The 13,290-nt window shown below is 35.3% G+C and overlaps 1 protein-coding gene across 4 annotated transcripts in view; it reads right to left on the bottom strand.

The window, feature by feature from the left end:
* Vps13 (vacuolar protein sorting 13C) overlaps nt 1-13,290 on the bottom strand; it is a 1,645,987-nt gene that overhangs the window by 122,719 nt on the left and 1,509,978 nt on the right. For all 4 annotated transcript variants that reach the window (XM_090373229.1, XM_090373247.1, XM_090373239.1 and 1 more), the window contains 2 exons: nt 10,301-10,420; nt 5,547-5,683 (listed from right to left, as the gene is read on the bottom strand). In XM_090373229.1, coding sequence (XP_090229355.1) covers nt 5,547-5,683; nt 10,301-10,420 — 257 coding nt within the window. The remainder of the gene's footprint in view (nt 1-5,546; nt 5,684-10,300; nt 10,421-13,290) is intronic.

Raw genomic sequence — 13,290 nt, 5'->3', positions numbered from 1 at the left:
AAAAACGACAAGAGGTTCTCTGTTTCTGTGATGATCAATATATGCTAAGTAATTTAAATTTAAACCAAATATAAACCAGTATAGGTCGAATAAATAAATCGAAAGATGATAATAAAAGTTAAGAAAATTTAGAAATATTAGAATCAAAGGTAAGTAAAATATAAAAGTAAGCATATATTAATCATCGTTGACCCGACAGAGAACGTAATTTAATGATTAAAATAAGATTAAATATATAATACATACTACATATTGACCGTATCTAGGACATAATGTAATAGTTGTCAAAATAATATGTGGTGGCCCCTATGTGATGGATACGGTAAAAATAAATAATTAAATTAATGCATAGAGAAACATGCAGATAAGCGATAATAATTTTTTTTTTTTTTTTTGGCATTTTCTTAGGTCCCTGATGGTATTATTATTGGATTGATTTGCTTATTCTAATGGTTCTTTATATTACCCTTATTATTATAGACATTATGGGTGTATTGCATGATTGCTTGCAACTGCATTGACTCATAAATATTATTTACATATTAGTTACAGTTATTGTCGTTTTAACTTTCTTTCTTTACTTTCTTTACTTTTTTTTTTTATCAATAATTATATATATATAGCCCGAGCATGTTCCACTGAACGTGCTGGCTATATACATGGCCTTCAATATGCGTTTTATTTTTATTTGAGAGAAAAATCAAAACATGTTAGCATTTGACCTATTTTACGAATATTAGCGGGTCTCGATCACACAAGTTGTCTGTCCAACAACACTTAGATTTTAGGAAGGCCTTTGATACTGTTGCACAATTTGGACAGTGTGGCATTAAGGGCAAGTTACTGCTATGTAGTATAAAGAGGCGACTGAGTGGTAGAAAAGAGAGAGAGAGAGTCAACAGATACTGATCTTCTTGAAATAATGTTATCAGTGGGGTCCCCAGGTTCACAGCTGGACTCATTGATGCTTTCAGTATTTATTAATGATATTGTTGAAGGAATAGCAGGCCTAAAACCTAAGTTTGCAGGTGATATGAAGGGTGGCAGTGTGGTTAATGACAGTAATCAATGTAAGCTACTGCAACCAGATCTAAGAAATTAGGCTGACAGGCTAAGAAATAGCAATTGAAGTTTGACATATGCAAGGAACTGCATATGGGGAGTAGTATAATCCCAGATTAATCAACCAACTGTCAACTGTGTGGTAGTACACTCGGGTAGTGGAAAATAAAAAAATACCTGTGGGAGAGGGGGGATTGCAGTCAGATATGAAGTTCTTTGAGCACTGCAGACAATTTGCCAGGGCAGCTCATGGAAGTTTTTTCAATGATATTCGTGAATTTTACTAGCAGGATAAGGAGGTATCTCATTGTATTAGGCAAAGGTCAAGCCACATCTTGAATACTGCATTGGAGGCCTCATTTTAGGAATTCGATTCTGCAAATTTCAGCATTTGACTAGGTACCTGCAAGGTGGTCTTGACTGAGGTGTTTCAAGCTTTGAATGACTTGACCAAACTCAATGCTGATGGGATTCTTCATCTTTCTCAAACAATGCACATGAGGGGACATAAATTTAAATTGGGGAGGTTGCAGAGCAGATGTGCAGGAGTTTGCTTTCAGCCAATGGGTGGTTGATTGCTAGAACAAGCTTCCATCCATTGCTGTGGAAGTGGATAGTTTGAATAAATTCAAGGAAGAAATAGACAAACTGTTAGAGGGGATGGATAGGTGAAATGGGAATTATTTTATTTTTATTTTTTTAGCTGATGTGTATAAGATTTGCTTTCCTGCATCATTTGCCATTATTAATACTAAAAATTTCATAAAATATACATATAAAAAAGTTTGTTAAGTTAAGGAAAGAAAGACACTTTCTTATATACGTTAAAAAAGTATATTGTTCATTAATTCTGAAATTTGATTATACCTTATTTTGCTTTTTTTTCCCAACACATTAAAAAACAAGTTTTTCCACCTAACATAGATATATGATGTAATGCAAACTTTGACAGTCATTCATTGTTTCATTCCTAGCATAACAATTAATGATTTAAATGGAAAGAAGCATATTCTCAACTGCATGAAGTAATTTGATGTGAAGTGATTTGAACTCTCATATTATTACGGTTAAAAATAATAAAATAAATTTTAACTGTGACGGTACAAGGGATCAAGTATTGTTCTTTGTTTTTATTTCAGTTTCTCTAAGAATGTTAAGATCAACATAGTTCAATTTATTTTTATTGCTGAGAAAATGGACTATAAATTAAGCAGCAGCAGTGAAATATCTGTTTATTATTATTTTTGAGTATTTCTTCCTATTCAATCCAAGATAATTTTATGTTACCTGTATCAATTAACATATTGATTACAAGCAGTTTTGCTTTTTGTATGATGGAAGAAATGAACATCACATCAAATCAATGCAGTTGAGAGTGTCCTCTCCATGTAGATTTGTAGATTTTGTCCAGTGACTTGAGTGGATTAAATACTAACTTGTATAATGAATAACAAATATATTACATTTCACTAGATATGGATTCTAGACAAAAAAAATTAGTCACTTGTGGTACTATTTAGGACATACATAAAAAATATATCTCTTCATATATCTTCTATGCTTATTTGTTTACAGCACTGAAATTAGAGTATGAAGTTAACCTGTTTTCTCTATTTATAGGTATAACTGCTGTGACTGAAAAAACAAGGGTTTCCATCACAAAAGATGGTGTGGAGAAAAATACATTACTAAGTGACAAAAAAAGGAGTCAAAATATTTTATAGATCGTCTTGTTAAAGAAGTTGCTGAATATCCTGGTGTTCGGAAAGAACAGTAATAAAAGTTTTTAAGGAATGGTGCAAGTCAAAATAAACCAGAAATCAGTGGAAAAACTGTGATTTAAAGTCTAAAAAGTTGCAACATTTTATGAAAATGATTTCAAAAAAATGCTGTGAACAGTTAACCAAGAACCCCATCAGCTGATTTCTGAGAGAGAACTGTGAAGAGAATTGCATAACTTGGAGATTTTCTCACAAACAACCCTTCTAAGTACATGGTCGAAGTGAGGGGTCCTTTAGGCACTTCAGATCACAACTTGGTGATTGTCTCTTCTGCAATGGAACCTTTATCTCATAGCTATTCCCAACCTCATGTTGTTTGGCATTACAAGAATGCAAAATGGGATGACCCGTGAGATTTCTTTTCTTCTTTTCCTTGGTCGGATTACTGTTTCAAAACTTCTGATGTCACCGTTTGCTCAGATCGTGTCAGTGAAATTATTCTTGCAGGAATGGAATCCTTTATTCCACACTCCACTTTAAAATCTCATCCTTTATCTAAACCTTGGTTTTCCAATAAATGTGCTAAAGCTGTTCAAGAGAAGAACGTTGCATATCGTAATTGGCTTCTTTCTAATTCTTCAGTTTCATTTTCTGCCTACACCAAAGCTCGCAACAATTGTAAAGCATTTATTAATCAGTCCAAACTAGAGTTTGAACAGGCTAAGAGTAGAAAACTTGCTTCTTGCCCTAATGGTAGCTGAGCATTCTGGTCTCTGGCCAAAGCTATTGGCCGCAACTTTTGCCTAATCAAATAATTAATAAATCGATTAACCGCCAACTCTTAAACTACCTAGAAACCTTCTGTCTGATCAATGATCACCAGTAAGGATTTCGTCAGTGTCGATCCACTGGTGATATTCTGGATTATGTTACTCATTTATAGACTAATTCAATGGAAAGGTTCGGTGAAACACAAGTAGTTGCTCTTGACATCTCAAAGGCTTTCGATCGTGTTTGGTATAAAGGTCTTCTAAACAAGCTCCATCTTATGGTTTGCCAACTGTTTTTTAGTAATTGGTTATCCAGTTTTCTCTCTGATCGCTCACTGAGGGTGATGGTAGATGGTTCTCTGTCTTCTAACTTCTCCACTAATGCCAGTGTCTCCCAAGGTTCAGTTCTTTCCCCCACTCTTTCCCTCTTGTATATTAATGACCTTCTTCCATTGATTGGAAATTCTATCCATAGTTTTGCCAATGATAGCACATTGCATTCTACTTTCCATTTTGAGAAACATTGCCCTTCTCAATCAGCTTCAACTTCTCGAAAATCTGCTACCAATTCCTTAAATGCCGATCTTCAGGTAATTCTCCAGTGGGGCAAAGACAACTTAGTTGATTTCAACCCTTCTAAAACTCAGTCTTGTCTTATATCTCGCAAAAAAGGATTCTTCTGCTCCTATGCTTATCTTTAGTGACACTCCGATTTCTAGGCAAAATGATATATTTATTTTGGGGATTACCCTGACTTCTAATCTCTCTTGGCACAAGCACATTACAAATATTGCTTCCTCTGCATCTAAAAAAATTGGTTTTCTCTTTCGCTCTCGGCGTTACTTTTCTTCCAAACAGCTGCTCACTCTGTATAAATCGCAAATCCGCCCTGCCATGGAATATTGTTCCCAAATCTGGGGTGGTGCCCCCAAAACCTCTCTCAGGCTTCTTGATTCCATTCAGAAGAGGGCAGTTAGGTTAATTAATAATTCATCTCTAACAGAGTCTCTCCACTCGCTGTCTCATAGACGTACTGTTTCTGCTGCATGCCTCTTATACAGATACTTCCATGGGCACTATTCTTCTGAATTGGCTTCTATAATCCCCGCTCTCTCTTTTAAAACAGTCCGAGCATGTGCCACCGCCAGCCAACATCCATTTACTGTCCAACTTCAAACTCACAGAACGAACTTTCCATCTTCCTTCTTTATTCATTCAACTGCTGTTTTCTGGAACAACCTTCTTTCATATGTATTTCCTGAAAATTACAGTCTACAGAAGTTCAAGTCCAATGTCAACAAATATCTTCTTTCGTCTTCTCAACCTCCAACCCAAGCATGGTACTAAGTACTATAAGTTCTAATACCTCTCGTGTTTGGGGTTTACATATAAAAAAAAAAAAAAAAAAACAGTTAACCAAGGACCACATGAGCTGATTTCTGAGAGAGCACTGTGAAGAGAATTGCATAACATGGATATCGGGAGTAGGGTCCTCTTAAAAAGATCAATGTTAATAGCTGTGCATAAAAAAGTCTGGCTAACATGGATTAAAAGGCATAAAAACTGGGCTGCTCATGACTGGAAAGCTGTGATGTGGTCTGAGAAATCAAAATTTTGCTTATACTATCAAGAAGGAAGAAAAAAAGAGGCAATTCTACCAGACTGTGTAAGGTGTCAAGGAACAAGCACAGGAACTGGCACAAGGAACATGAGGGAATGGCAGGGCATTTAAATTCTAGCCAAGTCATTAGATTTAAATCCTGATGAGAAAATGTATGGGACTATTTTGAATGGAAAGTGAAATTGCAACAACCTCCACAAAAATAAACTATTTAAAGGGACTATTTATTCAACTTGAATCAATGAGAATTCATAAAGCAATTCATCCTAAAGGAGGGAGTTACTCATTATTAATAAAAAAAAAAGTACACCAGTGACTAATTTTTTGTCCAGTGTCTGTTCATCACTTAATCACAATAAAGTAAGCAACTACCTGAATATAACATCTTGAATTTCGGTAAGTGTTACTCCCACACTCTGAAGTAATAAATTAATCAGATCTGAATGGATAGCAGTAGGCTTCCCATCTTTTTGAGATGTACCTCCTGTCATGGAGAAACTTATGTGAACCTATTAAAAGTTTGGTATCTCATGAGCATAACAAAACTTTGAGAGAAAAAAAAAAAAAAAATCTTCAAAAGGTGAGTTAAATTATGTATAAACATATTAAATAGTTATACGCTATACTGTGTAGACAGAATGAACAATTTGTATAAAAAGTTGTTCATTTTAAATCTAAAATAAACAATTAGCTTTTTAGTAAGTTTTCATTATGTTGCAGATTAACCGGTGACCCACTGAGTATGGAAATAACACTAACATTAGAAAAAAAAAAAAAAAAAAAAGGAAGTTCATTCAGAAATAGTACTGGAAGTATGAAATGAGACAATATGGGGCAAAGTGCAAATGCATCCAGCAATAGCTCTCCTATGTGACAGGTTTGAAGAAGGAACTGTTCACACCATTAAGAAGGAGAGGAAGTAAAAGAACATCAAGACATGGTCAAAACTTTCAAGGCATTAGAAGCATTCTCATTTCAGTTGATTGAGTATTATGAGAAACTTAAAGGAAATAAAGTTCAAAGCCTTCAGCCCTCAACCACTATATGTAAATTTTTTAGTGGTAATCTCAGAAAGACAGTGAACGTGGTGATTTTCTGGTTATAATTATACAGTAACAGTAATATACAAATTAAATGGTCATTTGAATCACAAATATATTTACTGGACCACTGGAAAGCTCACCCTACTCTACAAAAAAATGTTAACTTGCTAGGGATAGCTGTGTAGATGGAATTCTCCTCTAACAGGTTAGCTGGCCTACAAATATAGTCCCAATAACAGTATTATTCAATGATACCATTATACTGGAATCATGAATTGTTAATGAATGATGCAATTCTTGTAATAGAAACATGTTTCCAGATGCACTGGTATATTTCCAATAGGATGGGGTTACTCGACATTTTATGTAGAGTAATAAGTTTCTGAGATATAGCATAAAAAGTGTTTATACATAATTTGACTCACTTGTATTTCTTCTAGAATACTTTATTTCTTCTAGAATACTTTATAACATAGCATAATGTAAATAATAACATAAACATTAACCTATTATTAATATAATAAAACATTCATATTAGTATGATCAAGTTTAGCTTGTTTTTTCCCATATATTCATATAATTATATGTGAATCAGTATTGCATGATTGTCTGTAATTATTTCATGCTTGTTTCTTTGGCTCCTTTAATCCTGTTAGCTCACTTGTCCTCCAGTTTGGTATCCATCATTTTCAGAATTTACCCACTAGAATGACTGTGTTTTGTCCAGGATAATTCATTTAAACATTTCCCACAACATGTTTGTTTCAAATGACATGCAACTGTCATCCTAATTAACAGAATCAAAGAAATACCTTAATATTCTATGGTACTCCTTTAAAATCAAAGTCCACACCTTTCCCTCTGACCAATGAAATCTTTTTGGCTACTAACAATTTTATGGCATTATTGTCACAACCCACTATCTGCTTCTGCACTGTATTTTTGTTACAACTTGTGTCTTTGGTGAGGACCAAGCCAAGAATATTACTAGTATAAATAAGAGTTATCCACTTTGTTCAACAAACAGATCCCAATTGGCATATTGCTGGTCAGTGTCCAGTCTATAAGAGGCAAGTTAAAGCTGCCCACAATGAGGTACTCATACTAACGTGCCCACTCAAGTTGGCTAAAGAGTTTTTACTACATTTATCAGCTTTTTACAAGAAACATATTCCTCAACACATCATCCCTTTTGCCTGTAACAGCTTAATTGATAAAATCCATTGACTAAAATAAGCAGGAAGGATGCCTAAATTTTCATTTTCTATACTTTTTCTTGCACATTTGTTCAGGGGATATGTAATACGCTTTTTCAAAGATTATATAAGAGCAAATAATTTGTTGCAAAAACTTTAGTTCTCTGTGTGTGATGGCATAGAGCTTTAACCTTAATTCCACAGAGCATCTGTGGAATGAATTGGCAAGATACATGAAACTGATCATGTGGACCAACTTCAACATGCTACATTAAAATATTTCCTTATACTAGTTGTACCCAGTGTAAAATATGTCATCTTTCTGATTATGGCACAAATAGTTTAATCTAGATCCTTCAGTTTTCACCATTCTTGTTTAGCAGTGATATAATTCTACAGCAGTCACCTGTGGGATATATGCATATGTCTCTATTTGCAGGTGGTTCCGAGTCTTCTCCAACAAATATTGTAACAACTTCTGTTTTGGATGTAGGTGCATTATATCATCTCTTATCTAAGTCCAGGTCTTCTATAAATGCCATGCGCACATTCATTGTTGGATTGGCCTGGGTAATTTGATGCATTTGTTAATATGACTCAGCAAATGGGTTTACTTTTTGCAGAATCTCGTCCAATTGTTGCATTACTTCAGCTATACATCCTTGGTTTGACTGTTTTTCAAGCCATTTTGTTGTTGCTTCAGTAGAACTGAAAATACAAAGTTGTCCATATCCTGGCTTATTTGCCTAGTTTGGATATAGCGGTGAGACCAAATGGTAAATCTGGCCGTGTATTCTAAAACAGTATGGACCATTTCCAGGCAGTGATTTAATTCTGCACCCATTGATGCAAATGCCATTGTTGAGTTGTACTCTCGTATATGTTCTTTGTAGTTATTTGCTTCACATGCATCCCCTGTAAGCTGTACTCTCATATACGGTCTTTGTAGTTATTTGCTTCACATGTATCCCCTGTAAGCAGCTCTTGTAATAAAGTAGGTATCTCAGACAGTGGGTAAAATGAAACCTTTCCATCATGACAGCATTTAGTGTATTTATTCAATGCGTTTAACTCATGTCCCCAATATCTTGCATTGCAATACTCACAGTTGTAACACATTATTTACTATGTCATGCACTTCCACATTAATTACAGCTTGTTGATTATTCGCATCTGGTACTTCTATATGATTAGTCCTATGGTGTTTCGCAAGGTCTTCTTATTTCCAATCTTGCTTCTCTTTCTTCACTGTCCATCTTCATAGTCGTAGAGTCTCGTTTCAGTCTCTTATTCTATTAGATCTTTCCTGTAATGTTTCATTAGCATTTCTTCTACATTTTCTCCAAGTTCTTATACATGTTGAGCCATTTTTACACTTCTTAAAACTTAGGATGGTTTATTAAAATTGAAGACAGATAAAATAAACAGTTAAAATAAACATACATCAATAGCTTTTCAGGCATAGATTGCCTTTCTTCAGTTGAAAAACGTTAGTACAAAAATGAATAAAGAATGCCCGGTATGGTGGTCATGCGAGGTGAACCGCGTGAAGGGGTGTTGGCAACAATTAGCAGTTGGAAAAACGTTAGTACAAAAATTAATAAATAATGTCCAGTATGGTGGTCATGCGAGGGTGAATCGCATGAACAGGTGCTGGCAACAATTAGAAGTTGGAAAATTTGGGCAGCATACCTAAGCATTTTATATATATAGATAAGGAATGGTATGTCACTGAAATTTACTAAATATTGGTGGAAAGTTTGGCACATAGGCTACCACCCATATTAAAGACTGAAGATAGGGCTTCCACCATATTAAAATTTCATTTTTTAGTCATATATCAATATTTCATTGGTGCCATAATGCTTGGTATATCATTTTGATTTGACAGTAATATTTTGTTTTACTGTTTCATTTGATGTCAAAAATATCAGTTTACACACTGCAAGACAATGCTCAGTTGGTATTTGTGGTACTAATGCTGGAAAAATACTAAAAGAAATCAAGCTTATGTAGATTCAGCTATGGAAAAACAAAAGCATACTAAAAGTAACCTATGTTAACCATCAATCACTTAATTTAACTGTTTCTTCTGAATACTGCTGCAGGAAGCCTATAACAAATTGCATTTTCTCTCCTATTCCATGTGATAAGAAGGGACTAAGGTTTTGTAGACAGAAAGATAAATGGATTATCTTACTACAATTTTCTAGATAATGCTGCACTTCCTGCAGTGCTGAAATGTGTTTTACAGTGATGGTCAAACATCTGATGAGTGACACACACACACACACACACACACACACACACACACACACACACACACACACACACACACACACACACACACACACACACACACACACACACACAAACACAGTAACTCAGAATTTTTTTTTTTTTTTTTTTTTGGCTGGTGCAGCAAAAGCCTCAGGCTTCTTTACGCCATATGGCTAATAACAATAATAATATTTTAGCAGAGCAATGTTTGCTACCATAATGCACACTGCATGATGAGATGGTGAAGAAAAACATGCTATAATGGTTGATACGAGCTCTGGTCATATCAACCATTATAGCATGTCAGTTTCACGTGTCTTGGAAAAAAAAGTGAAACTGACCATGCAGGTCAACTTCACATGCAGCATTAAAAGGTTTCCTAATGTGAAAATGGGAAAAATACTACAGTAAAATTTTGCTAAGAACTGGTGGAAAGTATACTACACAGATTATCTTCAGAACTGAAGGCAGTGGGGACTAACAATGTATTAAAATTTTTATTTTTAGTCAGTTATATGAATGTTCTCTAGCACACTAGTTTGTTAATAATACAGTATATATATATATATATATATATATATATATATATATATATATAAAAACTTACCTTCAGAGGAGAAAAATGTAGAAAATCATAGTAATTTCTTATATCCTGAGAGGAATATGTGGCAGCAAGATCTTTTAAATCACTTGTTACAAGCCCTTTATCTATGTCAAGGAGCTTTTTCTGGTTAAAAAAAAAAAAAAAAAAAATTATATTCAAAGTTTTCTCAGTAACAATTTTAAATCATGAATTAAAAAAGCATTAAAAAAGATGGGTGCTAACATAAAAATATGTCCAAACACTTAGAATTAGTAGAGGAAACACTAGGCTTTTATATGGCTGATGCATACACGGCATCAGCCATATATATTAAAAAAATATATAAAAAAAAAAAAAAAAAATACTTACTTCATTTGCATAACCCTTATCTGTCCAATTCTCCTTTCAATTTATTCAAATTACCCACTACCACAACATCAGGTGTAAGTTTATTCTAACAATCACTTTCTGGTTGAATGAAAATTTCTGCACAATGCATTCTGCACTATCTTCTTCCAATGAAGCAAGCTTATACAGCATCAGAATGAAAAAAAAAAAAAAAAAAAAAATGCCCACTTCATTTGCTCATTTCTTCTAATAATTTGTCCAAATTAACTTTTTTCCCTAACATCAGGTAGAATTACTTAACAAGTTCAGGTCACTGTTGAAAAAAAGTCGTGAATTAGGGTTGAATTTGAAATTGTCTGCAATTCTGCCCAGACATGATAGGAGGGAGTATATGATGAGAGCCTTGTTGATCAATTCGCCCCTGGAAAGATTGTGCAAGGCTCAGGCTCAAGAGGTAAAATTTTTTTCAGCCTGGTCTGTATTTGTTAACAGGAGAGACTGCTTCTACAGGGATGGGATACACTTAAATAGAAAGGGTGCAAGAATATTTGCTGATGCTATCGAGGCAGTGTTATGTGGGTCAGAAAACTGCTAGCCTGGGGGGGGGGGTGCAAGGACTAATAGATTAACAGTAGCCACTGGCAGAGGTGAAAGTGATTCTTGCACTGCTTCTATTGGAATGAGCAGCAGCCTGGAAAACAAGATGCAGGATATTTCAGAGACTGCTGGGAGGGGTCATTGCGGTACAAGTAAACACATGCGTTGTGTTAGGCTAGCTAAGAATAGGAACAGGTGCATGTATACTTGCGTGTACACCAATGCTAGAAGTTTGGTAAATAAATTTGATGAATTTGAGGTATTGCTCAAAACATCAAAGGCAGATATTGTTGGTATATCAGAGACATGGTGTCACACAGATATAAGGAATGCAGAACTGGAATTTGGCAAGTACAATATGTACAGAAAGGATAGACAGGATAGGAAGGGAGGAGGGGTTATGCTGTTAGTTAAGAAACACATAAAATCCAAGGAAGTTAAGCCAGTTGACATCGCTGGACAGTACAGTGTCAAGTCAGTTTGGTGTGACGTAAACATCGAGAGATCAAAATTTAGTGTAGGAGTGTGCTATAGGCCTAATGACTCTGATGAGTATAATAAGAAACTGTACAGAGAAATAGAGTGGGTCAGTAAATCAGAGAATCTTATAATGGAGGATTTTAATTTCTCAGATATATACTGGAATTTGTGGGTTGGTCACTCACACACTAGCAAAGCTTTTGAGGATTTACTGGATGATTGTTTTCTACAGCAGCATGTTTGGGAGGCAATTAGAGGGAGTAATACTCTTGATCTGATTATCAGTAGTGATTCTTCATGCATTAAGAAAATGCAGATAAAGGTGCCACTAGGTGGCAGTGATCACAGTATGCTGGAGTGGGATTTACTCAGAGGTAACTACCATCAGGAGTAAAGAGAAGGGTTTTTGCTTTCGTAAAGGTGACTACAGTTGTCTGAGACGGTTTTAAATTCTATACAGTGGGGCCAACTGATGATGTTACCAACAGCAAATTCAAAATGGGAAGCATTCGAAGAACTTATCTTGGAAGCTACTAGGCTTTACATACCAACTAAGAAATATTGTTCAAGGCTTAGGCCTAAATGGATGTCAGATGAACTAATGACACATATGGCAGAGAAGAAAAATGCATGGGATACATACAAATTAACACGTGACACAGAAGCATATGATAGATACAAGTTGATTTGTAACCAAGTTACAAAGGAGGTTAGGCAGGTGAAGGCAGATTACGAGAAATCTTTGGCAACGGATGCAAAGAAAAACAGCAAAGAGTTCTTTACTTATGTAAACTCTAGAAGGAAGGGGATGAATCAGATTGGTCCACTTGATATCTATGGTTCAACTGTTGATGATCCTGCTCAGGTAGCTAACAAACTAAATGAATATTTTGCATCGACATTCACACATGAGGAGTTATTCAGCGAGGGGAATCCAGAGGTGTATTCAACTGTGGCAGTAAGCTAGAGAATCTTGTAATAACTGAGAGTAAAGTGGAGGAGAAATTGTTGAAGATAAATGGAAGAAAGGCACCAGGGGTGGATGGGATCTATCCAGCTATATTAAAGCGGCAGCAAAGGAAATAAGCAAACCCTTAGCCATAATTGTGAGAGCTTCCTTGGACAAAGGGGAGGTACCTACCGACTGGAGATGTGCAAACGTGACCCCAATTCACAAAGGAGGATCAAAGGCTGACACAAGTAATTATAGACCTGTCAGTTTAACTTCTGTAAAGTGAGTTTAACTTCAGGAAAATTAATGGAGGCACTGGTTAAAGAAGCACTGCAGGATCACCTAGACAAGACTTCAGTTACAGCTCAGACACAGCATCGTTTTGTCAAGGGAAAGTCTTGCCTGACCAATTTGATTGAATACTATGATGCAGTCACAAAAGAACTGGATGCAGGGAATAACTTTGATATTATATACTTGGATCTTAGAAAGGCTTTTGATACTGTTGCACATGGAAGACTGCTGCACAAATTGGAGCAGTGTGGCATTGGAGGCAAATTGCTGCTATGGATAAAGGGGTGGTTGAGGGGGAGAAGACAGAGAGTGGTAATCAATGGACACTGATCATCGTGGACTA

Source organism: Mastigoproctus giganteus, chromosome 1, assembly GCF_048544385.1.
Source record: "Mastigoproctus giganteus isolate SK-2022 chromosome 1, ASM4854438v1, whole genome shotgun sequence".
In the NCBI taxonomy this organism is placed as follows: domain Eukaryota; kingdom Metazoa; phylum Arthropoda; class Arachnida; order Uropygi; family Thelyphonidae; genus Mastigoproctus; species Mastigoproctus giganteus.
This window is presented reverse-complemented; position numbering and strand designations above follow the sequence as displayed.